General features: G+C 42.2%; 2 protein-coding genes across 7 annotated transcripts in view; one reads left to right on the forward strand and one right to left on the reverse strand.

The window, feature by feature from the left end:
- Positions 1-427: 427 nt before the first annotated feature.
- On the forward strand, positions 428-3,548 carry mblac2 (metallo-beta-lactamase domain containing 2). Its single transcript, XM_072388148.1, has 3 exons — positions 428-1,087; positions 2,233-2,447; positions 2,811-3,548. The coding sequence occupies exons 1-3, from the start codon at positions 646-648 to the stop codon at positions 2,982-2,984; spliced, it is 831 nt and encodes a 276-aa protein (XP_072244249.1). The 5' UTR covers positions 428-645; the 3' UTR covers positions 2,985-3,548.
- Positions 3,549-4,015: 467 nt separating this feature from the next.
- rtkna (rhotekin a) overlaps positions 4,016-12,129 on the reverse strand; it is a 53,604-nt gene continuing 45,490 nt past the window's right edge. For 3 of the 6 annotated variants that reach the window (XM_072388150.1, XM_072388152.1, XM_072388153.1), the window contains exons 4-11: positions 11,262-11,379; positions 10,564-10,788; positions 10,329-10,423; positions 9,669-9,775; positions 9,359-9,490; positions 8,324-8,489; positions 7,985-8,089; positions 4,016-6,742 (exon numbers count right to left, since the gene is read on the reverse strand). In XM_072388150.1, coding sequence (XP_072244251.1) covers positions 6,030-6,742; positions 7,985-8,089; positions 8,324-8,489; positions 9,359-9,490; positions 9,669-9,775; positions 10,329-10,423; positions 10,564-10,788; positions 11,262-11,379 — 1,661 coding nt within the window. In that variant the 3' untranslated portion in view covers positions 4,016-6,029. Of the gene's footprint in view, positions 6,743-6,770; positions 7,396-7,984; positions 8,090-8,323; positions 8,490-9,358; positions 9,491-9,668; positions 9,776-10,328; positions 10,424-10,563; positions 10,789-11,261; positions 11,380-12,129 lie in introns of those variants that run through there. The other 3 variants (XM_072388154.1, XM_072388151.1, XM_072388155.1) reach the window with 3 other exon arrangements.

Below are 12,129 nucleotides of genomic sequence, written 5' to 3' on the forward strand. Positions count from 1 at the left end.
GCTTAAATTTGCCTTTATGGGATGTTGCCAGCGAAGCCGCATTAGTCAGCACTAACAAAATACATCAGAGACTCACAGGCACAAAGTTTTAGAACTCAGTAGAGAACTGTTAGTGAATTGCTCCTTATGTGGAGACGTACAACCCTAAAAGACTATTTTAGAACTGTACAGCAACATTCAGCTCTTACTGAATCTCCCAAGTTTTCAAATGTTAACATTTGAAAACCGTTATCGTTAACATTCAGCTTAGCGGTGTTAACTAGCACGTAAAATCACACAATCTCCCGAAAAAACAACCAACCCTAAGGATGATTTGTACGGTGTTGCTAACACCGGCATGGGAACGTGTGTACAACCTACAAACTACTGGTCAGCATGTGAAAATGTGGCTTTAAATAGCTCCTCCCAGGCTCGACTTTAAGAAGGCGGGGTTTATTTACAGCCAATTAAAACACCTCTTTGAGATGTCGTCATTCATACGTTTGTCCAATCAGGATGCTCCCCTTCCACAAGGGTGTGTCACCATCGCGTTAGCCTCAATGAAAACACATCAGCCTTAGCTTCATAGCTAGTAACGCCTTTCGGCTAAATCAGCTGTCAGCACAATAACCGTTGAAGCTTACCTCGACAAGCGCATGACCTGGGATGTCTGCAGCCGACTGGTACGCTCACAAATCGCTCGGAGACGGACTCTTCTGGATCCAGGAGAGATTCTACCAGTCAGAAAACCGGGCCAACATCTGGCTGCTGCGCGGTACACACCAGGACGTGGTGATCGACACGGGTCTGGGTTTGAGGAGCCTACCTGATTACATCGACGCCAATGGGCTGCTTGGAAAAGACCCGCAGAGGAAGAACCCGCTGCTGGCAATCGCCACCCACGCCCACTTCGACCACTCTGGAGGTCTGCATCAGTTCCAACAGGTGGGCGTCCACAGCGCAGAGGTCGATGCCCTGGCCAACGGAGACAACTTCGAGACGGTCACCTGGCTCAGCGACAGGGAGATAGTCGAGCCTCCCAGTCCAGGATGGAGGGCAAGACACTACAAAGTCAAGGCTGTGCAGCCCACACACATACTGCAGGAGGGTAGGCAGAAGATGCAGCCATTGCAGATACGATATATGGTGGGGGTGCAGTTATGCGATCAAAAGACCACCTTGTATGGTGTTACTTAACTAAGGAAACGCACCATGTTTCTTACTGTGATGGGTTTCATGGGCGCACCGAAGTGAGAAGCGATAAATGGCATATTCTTCTTCTTGTTGTAGTTAGAGGCTATGGGTTGTGTAGTTCCTAGACAGTTGTAAATACCTTATTACCTAACATCTGATGGGCTAGGAGCGCTTAGACAGCCCATTTGTCAAGGGGTGGTGAGCAGACCGTGAGGATAATTTGGAAGACAGTACGTGACCAAATACGTTTGTTTTCATTGGTAGATACTCTCTCGACTATTCACCTGCAGAGCTCTTCTATTTATAGCCAGTATGCTGATGACTTTGACAGATTCTGTTACTTCCAAGGAGGGAAGAAGAAATTGCAAGCAACTGGCATCATACTTACTGAACGCATTCCCTGAAGCAGCAACACATACACATCACTGGTGTAGCCATAATTCTGTCAGACCGTGTTCTTCAAATAAGTCTTAGAAGATCGGCAATCAGTGTGTCTCATCTATCTGAATGTAATCATTCAAAAACAGTGCATATTGTTTAAACCAAGCATCTATACATCTCACAATATCAATGCCTCTGGTCACTTTTCTTTAAGTTTAGCAAATTGTCACCATAAAGTTTGTTGCAAAACGCTTGCATCACAGATAGTGTGGATTTGGCTTTTGGAGTTTGGTCCAAATGTAGTCTTTCAACCTGTCTACTCTGTGTTTTTGCAGGGTGTTATTTCTATTCTGTTGGTCAATACTCTGACTTTTTCTGCTGTGTCAGAGCTGCTGCTGCAGTGCAGTCGGAATATCTCATTGCTCGGTGTGTTGGCTTCATCTTTATGTCACACTGTGCGACTCATACCTGATATGGATCAAATCCATGCAATAGATGATGCTCCAGACTATGTATTTTCGTAATATAAGAGGGCATATGGGAACACAGTAATTCTAACTCGTCAAATGAGAAGAGACAGTCAGTTTGTTGTGTACTACCCTATTGCTACACTTATGGAAGTCCAGTGAAAGAGTTTAAAAACTTGGTTCCAGTCGACTTTCTCTGTCTCCTGTCTAGGTGATGTCATTAACCTGGGAGACAGACAGCTGACTGTGCTTCATATGCCAGGTCACTCTCGGGGAAGCATTTGCCTCCATGACCGTGACAATAAGTTGCTCTTCAGTGGAGACGTGGTGTATGATGGCGCTATGATTGACTGGCTACCCTATAGTCGGGTCAGTGATTACATCAGCAGTTGCGAGCGTCTGGTGGGGCTGGTGGACAGCGAACAGGTAAAACTGAAACACACTCAAGGGCAATACAGAAAATGCAGCTCACACACACTTTTTTTCTACTTAATTTTTCCAGATTAACTGGTTGTTGCTGCCACAATATACCGAATACTATCATTTGATATATTTGTAATACAAATGGCATGTAACTGTGTTGAAATCTCCTACATCTAAATCTATGATGTTCACATTGAACTGATATTTATTCACTGCCTCCGTTGAATTCTACAATTTACCATTAACAGTTCTTTAAAAGATAAGTAGACGGTCCTGCTTGAGAAATGTTGCCACTCCTAATCCAGCAGTGCCCGTTGCACACACTACACATCAGTTCAATAACTGAATAATTGTAAAATCCACCAGGTTGACCAAGTACTCCCAGGGCACTACAACACTTTTGGTGCAAAGCGGCTCCATCGGATTGCATCCACATATATCACCAGAGCTGGGACATGCCCTGCAAAGTTCTCCACGCTTGCCTGGCAAACATTGGCTGGGATGGCACTGAGGGCATCCAACCCTCGGTGTGCCTGCTAATGAGAGTGGATTGTGGACCTGGAAGAAGCACAAGTGCACAGAGAGATGTGTTAACATGGAGGACCTAAAATAATGGAGGGGGAGGGGCTATGTATATATAACTGATGTAACGCTGTTCATTCACTTATGTAACCTAACAAAATTGTCATAATTGCCAAACTTAATCTAAAATTCCTGCTGGGTTACAGAAGTCAATAATCAGCTTCATGTGAATCATTTAATATATAAAGTATTTAGAAGTGTTATTCAGTTATTTAATGATGAATATATGTATGTTTGTTTCCATATGATATTAGATATACGTTTTTTATACTTTATGCAGATGTGAAGTTACAATAGCACAACGATGGTACAACTGTGCACTACAAACAGAACATGGAGCTTCGGGTTCTCCTTTGAGGCATTTGAAACAGTCAGTATGGCCATAGCTTTCCTCTATGCATATTACAACACTCAGTGAAGACCCTGTGTTCACTACCTCCTATGTTTGTAAAAGTGCTTTGTACTATTGACTAATCTACGGCTTTGCTATCGAAACACTGACAATAAAATGTTCATTATGCCTGCCTATCTCAATCCGTTTGCTGCACAGATTGCTGTTGCTTCAGTCCATCACATAAGTGGGCCTCTTTATCTCTAATGGGATTTCTTTGTGCAAGAGAAAAATGAAAGGAGAACATGGCTGGCCAGAATATGATCGATCACTTGTTCAAAGTCTACTAAAAGCACGTTTCTGACCTGATGGAAAGCTCACTCTTTGTTTGTGAAGGTGCTCATGATAATGCGGATGGGATGAGGGAGGGATGAGTTTGATTCAAATTTCATCAGGTAGAAAGAAGAAACAGGGTGTTTTAACCTTTTTTTCTGGCTTAAAGTTTAGCTTCAAGTGTTTTGTCTTTATAAAATTCTTCTGGTTTAGCAAGACAGTTTTTTTTTCTTGATAAAATCTTGACTTGAAATATTCCTGGCAGATAGTTATTGTCATGTAGACTTGACAGACGTGGATGTGAAAAGAAACCAGGCAGTTGTAGGGTTGATAAAACATTTATTATAATTAATGTTATATTATTAAAACAAGAGATTCCCACATTTCTCAATTTATGTCCCCCGTTAGGATAGCGTACATGCAGAACAGAGTGCCTGTGAACAGGGGTGACTTGCAAGGTAATAACATTCAATGTTATTTATTCCTAACAGTTAAAGATCTGCATGTTATCTGATAATATTATGATAATCATGATTCAATGCAGCTGCATTTATAAAATCAATAATGTAACAAAAGACAACGAGAGGTTTATCCGTTAACTTATAAAAATTAGTTTACAGTAAGGAAGGCTGCGTTTCCAAGCGCGAGACAGATCTGGTTGCTTGAGTTCTGAGTCCCAGGATGGGAACAGCTTCAAAGTCCACAAAAATCAACAGAAACAGAACAGAAAAAAAAAAGAGGCTCCGATGCTTTTACAAGTGACACTGTTAATATTTGATTTGTTTCTTGTAATAAAGAGGTAACTGCTGTGAGTTGTCCAACATGGCAACTATATTAATAGTAAAAAAAAAAAGAAAAAGAAAAACAGGTGGCAATGCAAACAAATAATTTAATTTCTCATCTCTCCAGCATCAAACTGGTGGTGAGTTTTCTGTATATGGTTTCATAGAACTTTTTTCCCCAAATACATCAAACTAAATAATGGATTTCATGATAATGGAGTGATAAATGTGTTGCATTTCACTGGGCTTCACATAGGTAGGAATCATTATACAGTGAAAACCCGAAAATACAGAAGCGAGTGTAGCAGAATTTTAGATATGGCTTGGGTTTTCAATACTACTTTAAGCTTTGGCTGAAACGAATTTTGAACGCAAGGATTTATCACTTGGTTCTGATGGCTGTCCATCAATGATGTGCAGGTAAAAATGTAAAGGTAAGTCACATTAACTTACTACAGAGTTCATTCACCATGTTGAACAACCAATCAGAGTGATATCTCTCTCTGCCCTACCCGACAGCAAGTTAACTAAATGAATTGGCTGAAAAAAAAGCTCTGACGGAGTCTGATAGAACCAACGGCGCATTACACACTGAAAACACAAGAGAGACGGGTGACCCGAACAATCCAGATGTTCCCGGTGGCCGATAGTCGGCTTGGTGTATAAGAGCCCTAAAGACCAAAGCACAGAGTTTTACCCTGATGAGATCACAGTCATAACAGTACAGTAAATATGGGTGCTTGCATTAGGTTGAGCTTTCACCCAATGTAAAATGATCTCAAGTAGTTCAACATTTCAATTGTAAGTAAAGTCATGCATAAAAACAAAACGGTGCATAGTCGTTTTAGGAGCCTCACATAGATCATGTGTTGCGTAAATAATTAGATCGGTACACAGAGGCAGATATCACAGTACAGGCAACAAACACCAGTCCTTCCCTCTATATGTAACACTTTCTAACATTATTAAACTCTCGACTGATTATACCATACGCTCATCTTATATGTTCATTTTGCTTCTTACCACCGGCCTAAATAGGATCAAACATGAATAACATAGCATCCATTCAAAATAGAATTGGTGCACTGGGAGGGATGACTTTAAAACAATGTTTGAGTGGCCAGGATGGCAGATGCAGAGACCAAAACAAAAGGTTTTCCAGTTTCAAAGTTAGATTTCAGAGAAAACACTTATATAGTATATTGTGGTATGTATCTAAGCCAGTCTTTAGCTTTTTAGTTTACTTTCTCCCAAGCAGCAGGACTATTATTTTTCAAAACAAGCCGAGTACCTCCCATTCACAAAACTGTGGAAACCCAGTAACCCCAGCAGTGATTGTCACCAGTCCTTTATGTTCTGAAGACGTTCCAGTTTGATCCGGGAAGGTCTTCATAATCCATCCTCCATCAAAGGGCAAGCTGGACGCATCCTCCTCAGGGATGTGCACGTGGCTAAGCAGTTTGCCTGAGTTTAGTTCACTTGTTAAGCCAGTTAAACCACGACTTTATGAGCACTGTTACCTTGAAGCAAACATAAAATGTCTGTCCAGTAACAAGTTCACACCTGACTTTGGAGCCAGTTACGGGGATCGAGTCTGGCCCTGAGGTTCCTAAGGCTTCGTCGAGCAGGGGACGGCCTCGAGAAGGGGGCTCCCTCAGATGACTCTGGGCTGTGGCTGCCCTCACTGTTGCTGGAGCTGTTGCTTGAGGTGGAGCTGGAGCAGGAGAGCGTAGTCTGTGTGCTGTGTTGTGATCGAGGTGAACGGGAGGAGATGGGGAGCGGAGTAAGTAGCGATGAGGGAGGAGGCTGGCAGGAGCATTGGAACGTCCCTCCTACGCCGTACCCCCTCCCTCGAAGAGTGCTGAGCTTAGCGTCCAGCGAAAGAGTGCGTGGCCTCAGACGGGAGGGGGAAGATGACAAAAGAGAGAAGTTTGACAACGGCTCGGGCCAGCCATGGTGGTGAGAGCAGGGGCTGGTGCTACAGTGGCTGTCGCTGTCTGACGTCAGACTTGCATCTGAGGACAGCAAACCCAGCTGTGGGCAGCGGTGAGGGCTCATAGGGCTCCGGGTCAGTCGATGAGGAGTGCAGGGGCTATGGCCAGACAGGTGGGAAGTACACTGATTACGGAAACCAGCGCTTTTTGTACTGTTTTCCTCAAACACAGACATCCAAGTAGAAGAGGTGCCCAGCTGGCTGCGGAGCTCCAGCTCCTGCATCCTCCGAGCCAAAATGTCTGACACAGTGCTGAGGTCATCAGATGACTCAATAACTGCAGGAGACAAGCAGAAAAACTCGTCATTATACAGCTGGAGATCAGATTTTCATTTGACTCAATCAAAAAGTTTTGATTAAGTAATTAACATTTGATAAAGGTAATTTCACTCTAAGCCCACTCATGAGTGGATTCTATGTGGCTGTGGAGATGTGTTTGCAATTTGCGAAACACAAACTTCAAACCAAAACTGCAACATGACATTTGAAAATTCATATTTGAGTTTATGGGAGAAAAAAAAAAACACCGCAGTTACTACACTAAGAGGTTAGATTTTTCCCTCCCAAAAAATAAGCCTTTTAGACTTTTGTTTCAAGTCATATATTGTTCAGGCAGAATAACTTGTCTCGGTGTCTTATGATAATGTCAAATCTTCCTGTATGGATGTGTCTGAGTGTTGATTATATACGATTAGAAAACAAACTTGTACAGTAGTAATGTCTTTCAGCATCGTCATACTATCAAGTTGAAGCAGATCCTTATTGTTCAAATTCGGTCCAGCCTCTTGCAATTGCAACCTAATTCATATGAAGCCCTTGACCTGCTACTTCACCTGTCGTTGTAATAGGATGAGAGCAGAGCACGAATCTCAGCAGACACAGCGTTATCCTGCAGCAGAAGACCCTCACATGAGGGTGTGGCAAGAGGGGCTGCCAAGGAGGGTTAGGAAAACCATGAGGGGAGTTGGCAAGAGAGAAAAGTGTTGAACGGATAGGGTGTGTATAGATGTTCATGGCAAAAAAAATCAATAAGGGTGTTTAAAGGAGTGATGAGAAGAAAAACAAAAGAACTCATTCGTGGATGAGGGTTATTTACCCATCAAAATGAACAATGAAAGTCGATGAGAAATGTGTCGACCGTAAATAATTTATCGTCACACAACGTAATAAGGATGGACAGAAAATAAAAGTGGTGGATTCAGGACACATGGGAAAGTGAAAAGGACAAAGAGAAACAGAGAAACAGAAGACAGAGTCAGCACTTCAGAAATAAGACCCCTTCTATCTACAGAACAGAGAGGTAAAGCAGAGTGTGAGTTCGACATATTGCAGAGGAAAATGTAATTGTGACAGAGTCTTTCATGCACATGCACCCATGGAATTAATAGTACACCCAGCCACATGCAGTGCAGGTACAGTGCTTCCTTTCCCAGATTTTCTTTTCTACATCCTGTTGATTTAAAAAAAAAAAGCAACTAATGCTTTTTTAAATTGAACATCAACAGAGCCGAAGACTTACCCATTTCATGGTAAAGAGAGCCCTGTTTTGGTGTAAGTGGTGCCGGTTTCCTTGGAGATGGAAGTTCAATTTTCATCACGTCATCACAGCATTGCTTCCATTGGCCTGTTTAATAGAACAAATTATTACCTTTGTCCAAGCAGTTAGCTCAGATTGAAAATATAAAACACTCAGGAGTAGTTCAGAGTTCTTCAAGCAACATTATAAAATGTGACCTTGACTTTATTAGTGGTTGTATATCACATAAACGTCCTATCCTATCCTATCCTATCCTATCCTATCCTATCCTATCCTATCCTATCCTATCCTATCCTATCCTATAGCACAGCCAACACTTACTCATATCATAGAAATGCTGCCAAAAGGCTTCCATCCAGCGGTGTGTGTCCTCCCGGCTGTCTGCGGCCAGTGTGTGCGTGACTTCCTCCCCTCCGTACTGGTTACTGATGCAGATGTTCTGAACTTTACTATGAGGGTCCTTCTCTGACGCACGTATTCGGGTTTCCTGAAACAAAAGAGCGACAAAGAACACTTGTAATTATCTGTCACAACATGCCCAATGCTGGGAATGAGAGTCAGAGCTCCTGAATGAATTAAATTATCTTCTGCAACAACTGTTCATTATGGCAATTGCAATTGTTAAGTCCCCCCTGAAAACAAGCCCTCATTAATAAAGCTACCAATTAGCCCTCTTCCAAACCATTTCCCTTCAGCAATTACCCAACAAAAAGAGCAAACTCCCAATTCCCACCTCCTTGCTCAACTCCAAGTGGGCATTTGGTCTGTTTGTGACCACTAGGTGGCGGTGTTGTCCCATTTATGCATTGGCTACACAAGAATCTGTCAGATTGAGAAGATTGCACTGACTTGATCTGACAGACTTAGTTTTTGGTTAGCTGTGTGCTGAGGGTCAGAAGCAAAAAATAACGGAATGAATCACTGTGGAATGAATAAGAAGCCCCAAAGGTCTTAATTCTTAGACAATAGCACAAGAAATAGGATGATCGGATACCTGACTGCCAACTGAATCTTTTCAATCTTTTATATACACATCACCGTTTTCCGGTTTCAGAAACCGACAAAGTCTTTTGACCTCTTAGTAGCTCGAAGGGGGCAGATGAAGGCTTTTAGCACAAGGGAAGAAAGTGAACAGTTACTGGGAGAAAGCCAGTTTCATATCTACTTTTTAAAATCAGATACTAGTTGGCTTGAGATTCAAACTGGCAGCAATCCAAAAGCCTTACCATCTATTCTGCTATTGCCTTAGGTGTTGCCAAAAACACACAGCTATGGGTTCAGTAAGGTCGGCTCAACATCAGTTTTACTCGATTCAGGATGCTTTCTCTGTTCCTTAAAATCTATTCTTTTTCTTGCCTTGTTGATGCCGATGGTGAAAGCTGGCTCAACGTTAGCCTCCACATCCTCTTGCCGATGGTAACAGGAAAGGCTTGCTCCTTTTAGAACAGCGTACACTTTCGTCCAGCTCTGACGGTCACCTCCACACTGCTGCGGGGTAAACAGTAGCATAAAAGAAACACAAAGCGAGATGGCAACATGAGAAGGAGAGGAGTAGAGAAGTGGTGGGGGAGGAGAGGGCAAAAGTAAGTCAGAAGCAAAACCAAAAGCTAGCAAAATCCCTGAGAGGAATACCTCACTTCAGAGGTGCAAACATCTGCCAACTTACCTTTACTTTCAAACATCCATTCATCATCTGTTGGGTCATACAGTGGGGCTGAGCTGCGAGGCGGCAGCACATGCTGCCATAGAGTGGCAGCCAGTACGAACACTCTTCTACAGAGAGATAGTGGATGGAAAGGAAAAATAAACAGTAAGAATACATCAAAATATTCCAACATGGCATTTAAAATTCACGCACACTCTTCATCTCCATGTCGCACCACCCTTCATTAACACATAAAACAGAGCACTTGGGCATAAAAGAGTGGCAGCTGCAGGGAGTGTCATGAAGTGCAGCTATGAAACTTTACAGCAGGCTGTGGGGCCAATGAATTAAACAAAAGGGGCCTGTCTGTCTCTGAGTCTGGCCCCTTGTTACCCCGCATTATTACAGCTTTACACAGCAGTCACCCAACTAGCACAGCCTTTATGATTGTGACCTTGAAAATGGCTGTCTGTCAGAGAACATGGGAGAACATAAAAAGAAGGACGTGCACCATGTGCTGGTTTGGAGGAAAGTGTCAGAACGCCAAGAGAAGACAGGAGACAGTGATGAGTGAGACAAAGACGGACAAAAAAAAAGAGAAAAAAATAGAGACAGATGGCTAATCTGGCAGAGAAAGCACAAAGCTGGTGGGGCCACAGATTGATGTAGGCTGCCACTCACCGTTGCCTGAAATGGTGAGGTCATGCGTGCGAAAGCTGTCTTGGACGTGTGACAGCAACAGGGTGGTATGAGCTAAGAGGTGGTACTTTGGGCCCCTGGTAACACACATAAAAAGAAGGCAAGAAAATTCATTTTTCAATACATACTATACCATTTCCTCATTAACAATGACAAAAGCTTTTCATACGTATGCCCACCTGCGTGTGAACGAGCCATTATTTCAAAGCAAACTTACGGTACAGAGGGAACCGGCAGCAGGAGAGGGGCTGCGCCTCCATTGCTGACAGGACTACATGGTCCGGGCTCCATGGCTGCTCGGAGCTTCTTCCCTGCTGATCGCCCAAGTGAAGAGCTTAGTTTGCTAGCTAGTTTCCTTGGTGTGTTTCCTGCAGAGTAGTCATCCTCTGAGCAGCAGCTGTACAGCTCAACACGCAGCTGAAAACCCGGGCTGGCTTCACTACTGCACAAGTACAAACATGACAACCATTACAGGAAATGTAATTCAAAAGCACCAGTAGAAAGTAACTGAGCATGGCACTATGCTGCTACTGCTCATGTGCTGCTACTTACTAAAACATTTTGGGCAGAAATCTTGAACTTTTTGAAAAACTGTTACATATTACATACAATCTCCAAACTTGCTAAATTCGTAATAAAGTTTAATATGTTCTTGAAACAAATAAGATAAACCCTAAAATCCATTTCTTTAATCAAATTTTGAGACCCTCCTGTTACCATGATTTTGAACTCTGGATGGAGCCATTTAGCATAATGAGTGTTTTTATGTTTGATCATTTAACTACATTTTCTTCTGTTGCCAAAGTTGAACTCAGAATACAATGTTACCTATAAGAGTATATATCACTAAAATCTCTAAATATCTGAATCACCACTGCTCAGGTCATGACAGAGTTGTTTGGTCAGATAGCTTACAATATGATTGTGTTATCGAAGCAAATATCGGTGAGTGTCCGGTCCACTATCACCATGTCCGTGTCAAAGATCTCTCCTCCCAGCTGCAGCAGGCAGAACACCGCACACCGATGAAGCTCTAAAAAGGACAAAGTGGAGGGTCAGAGCAAAAGGTTGAAATAAAATCTCAAAGAAATCACATTTATGAGACACCTCAAATGCTTTCAAATAGTGGCTTAACTTGAAAACAAATTTTCAGCACCAAAATTTGAAACCTGGAACAGTTATAGCAATGCTGTCAATCCAGAGACTACTGTAGATAAGGTATTTGTACAGAGAAGATGAAGCTTGAAAGAAGATCGGATCCTGCATCTGGCCCACAGATATTCTGTCATTGTTTGTTTCAGTCAGCCGCGCAGAGAATGACAAAGGACCACTAAGAGACATTTTGCTGGTAAAACTAAAGCGCAACCACATAAATGTTGTATTGTAATATGTACTCAAATTAATGTAGAAATATATTGCACTTTTTTTTTTTAAATCAAGAATGTGTAATAGCACTTGGAGGCATGTTTCATTATACTTACAGGAAAGTCAAACTAATTGTTCCAACAAACACCACTATCATATCCACATTGTACACTGATGTTTTAATAAAAAATTAATGCTAATGCTCAACTAACTTTCTTTTGTTGCACTTTTGTATCTTTTACACTCACTTATAACCAATTTTAATTAAATAAAAAAATTAAATACAATCAATGATCTCCAAATGCATTATCTGGATGGTTTAGTCAGGGTTTGAGAGCTTTGGTCAGACTAATATATTTACATGCATTTTCAAAGTCAGGTTTTGGTCTGTCTACCTAGCACAGCAGTTCTTTTTGTG

The sequence above is a fragment of the Leuresthes tenuis genome, unplaced genomic scaffold (assembly GCF_036924035.1).
Source record: "Leuresthes tenuis unplaced genomic scaffold, fLeuTen1.0.hap1 SCAF_6, whole genome shotgun sequence".
Classification (NCBI taxonomy): domain Eukaryota; kingdom Metazoa; phylum Chordata; class Actinopteri; order Atheriniformes; family Atherinopsidae; genus Leuresthes; species Leuresthes tenuis.

Excerpts from the sequence above, each read along its gene's own strand:
- mblac2 (XM_072388148.1), top strand. The coding sequence starts at position 646 with ATGTCTGCAGCCGACTGGTACGCTCACAAATCGCTCGGAGACGGACTC. Across the intron at positions 1,088-2,232 it reads CACACACATACTGCAGGAGG|GTGATGTCATTAACCTGGGA; the intron begins GTAGGCAGAAGA and ends TCTCCTGTCTAG. Across the intron at positions 2,448-2,810 it reads GGCTGGTGGACAGCGAACAG|GTTGACCAAGTACTCCCAGG; the intron begins GTAAAACTGAAA and ends AAAATCCACCAG.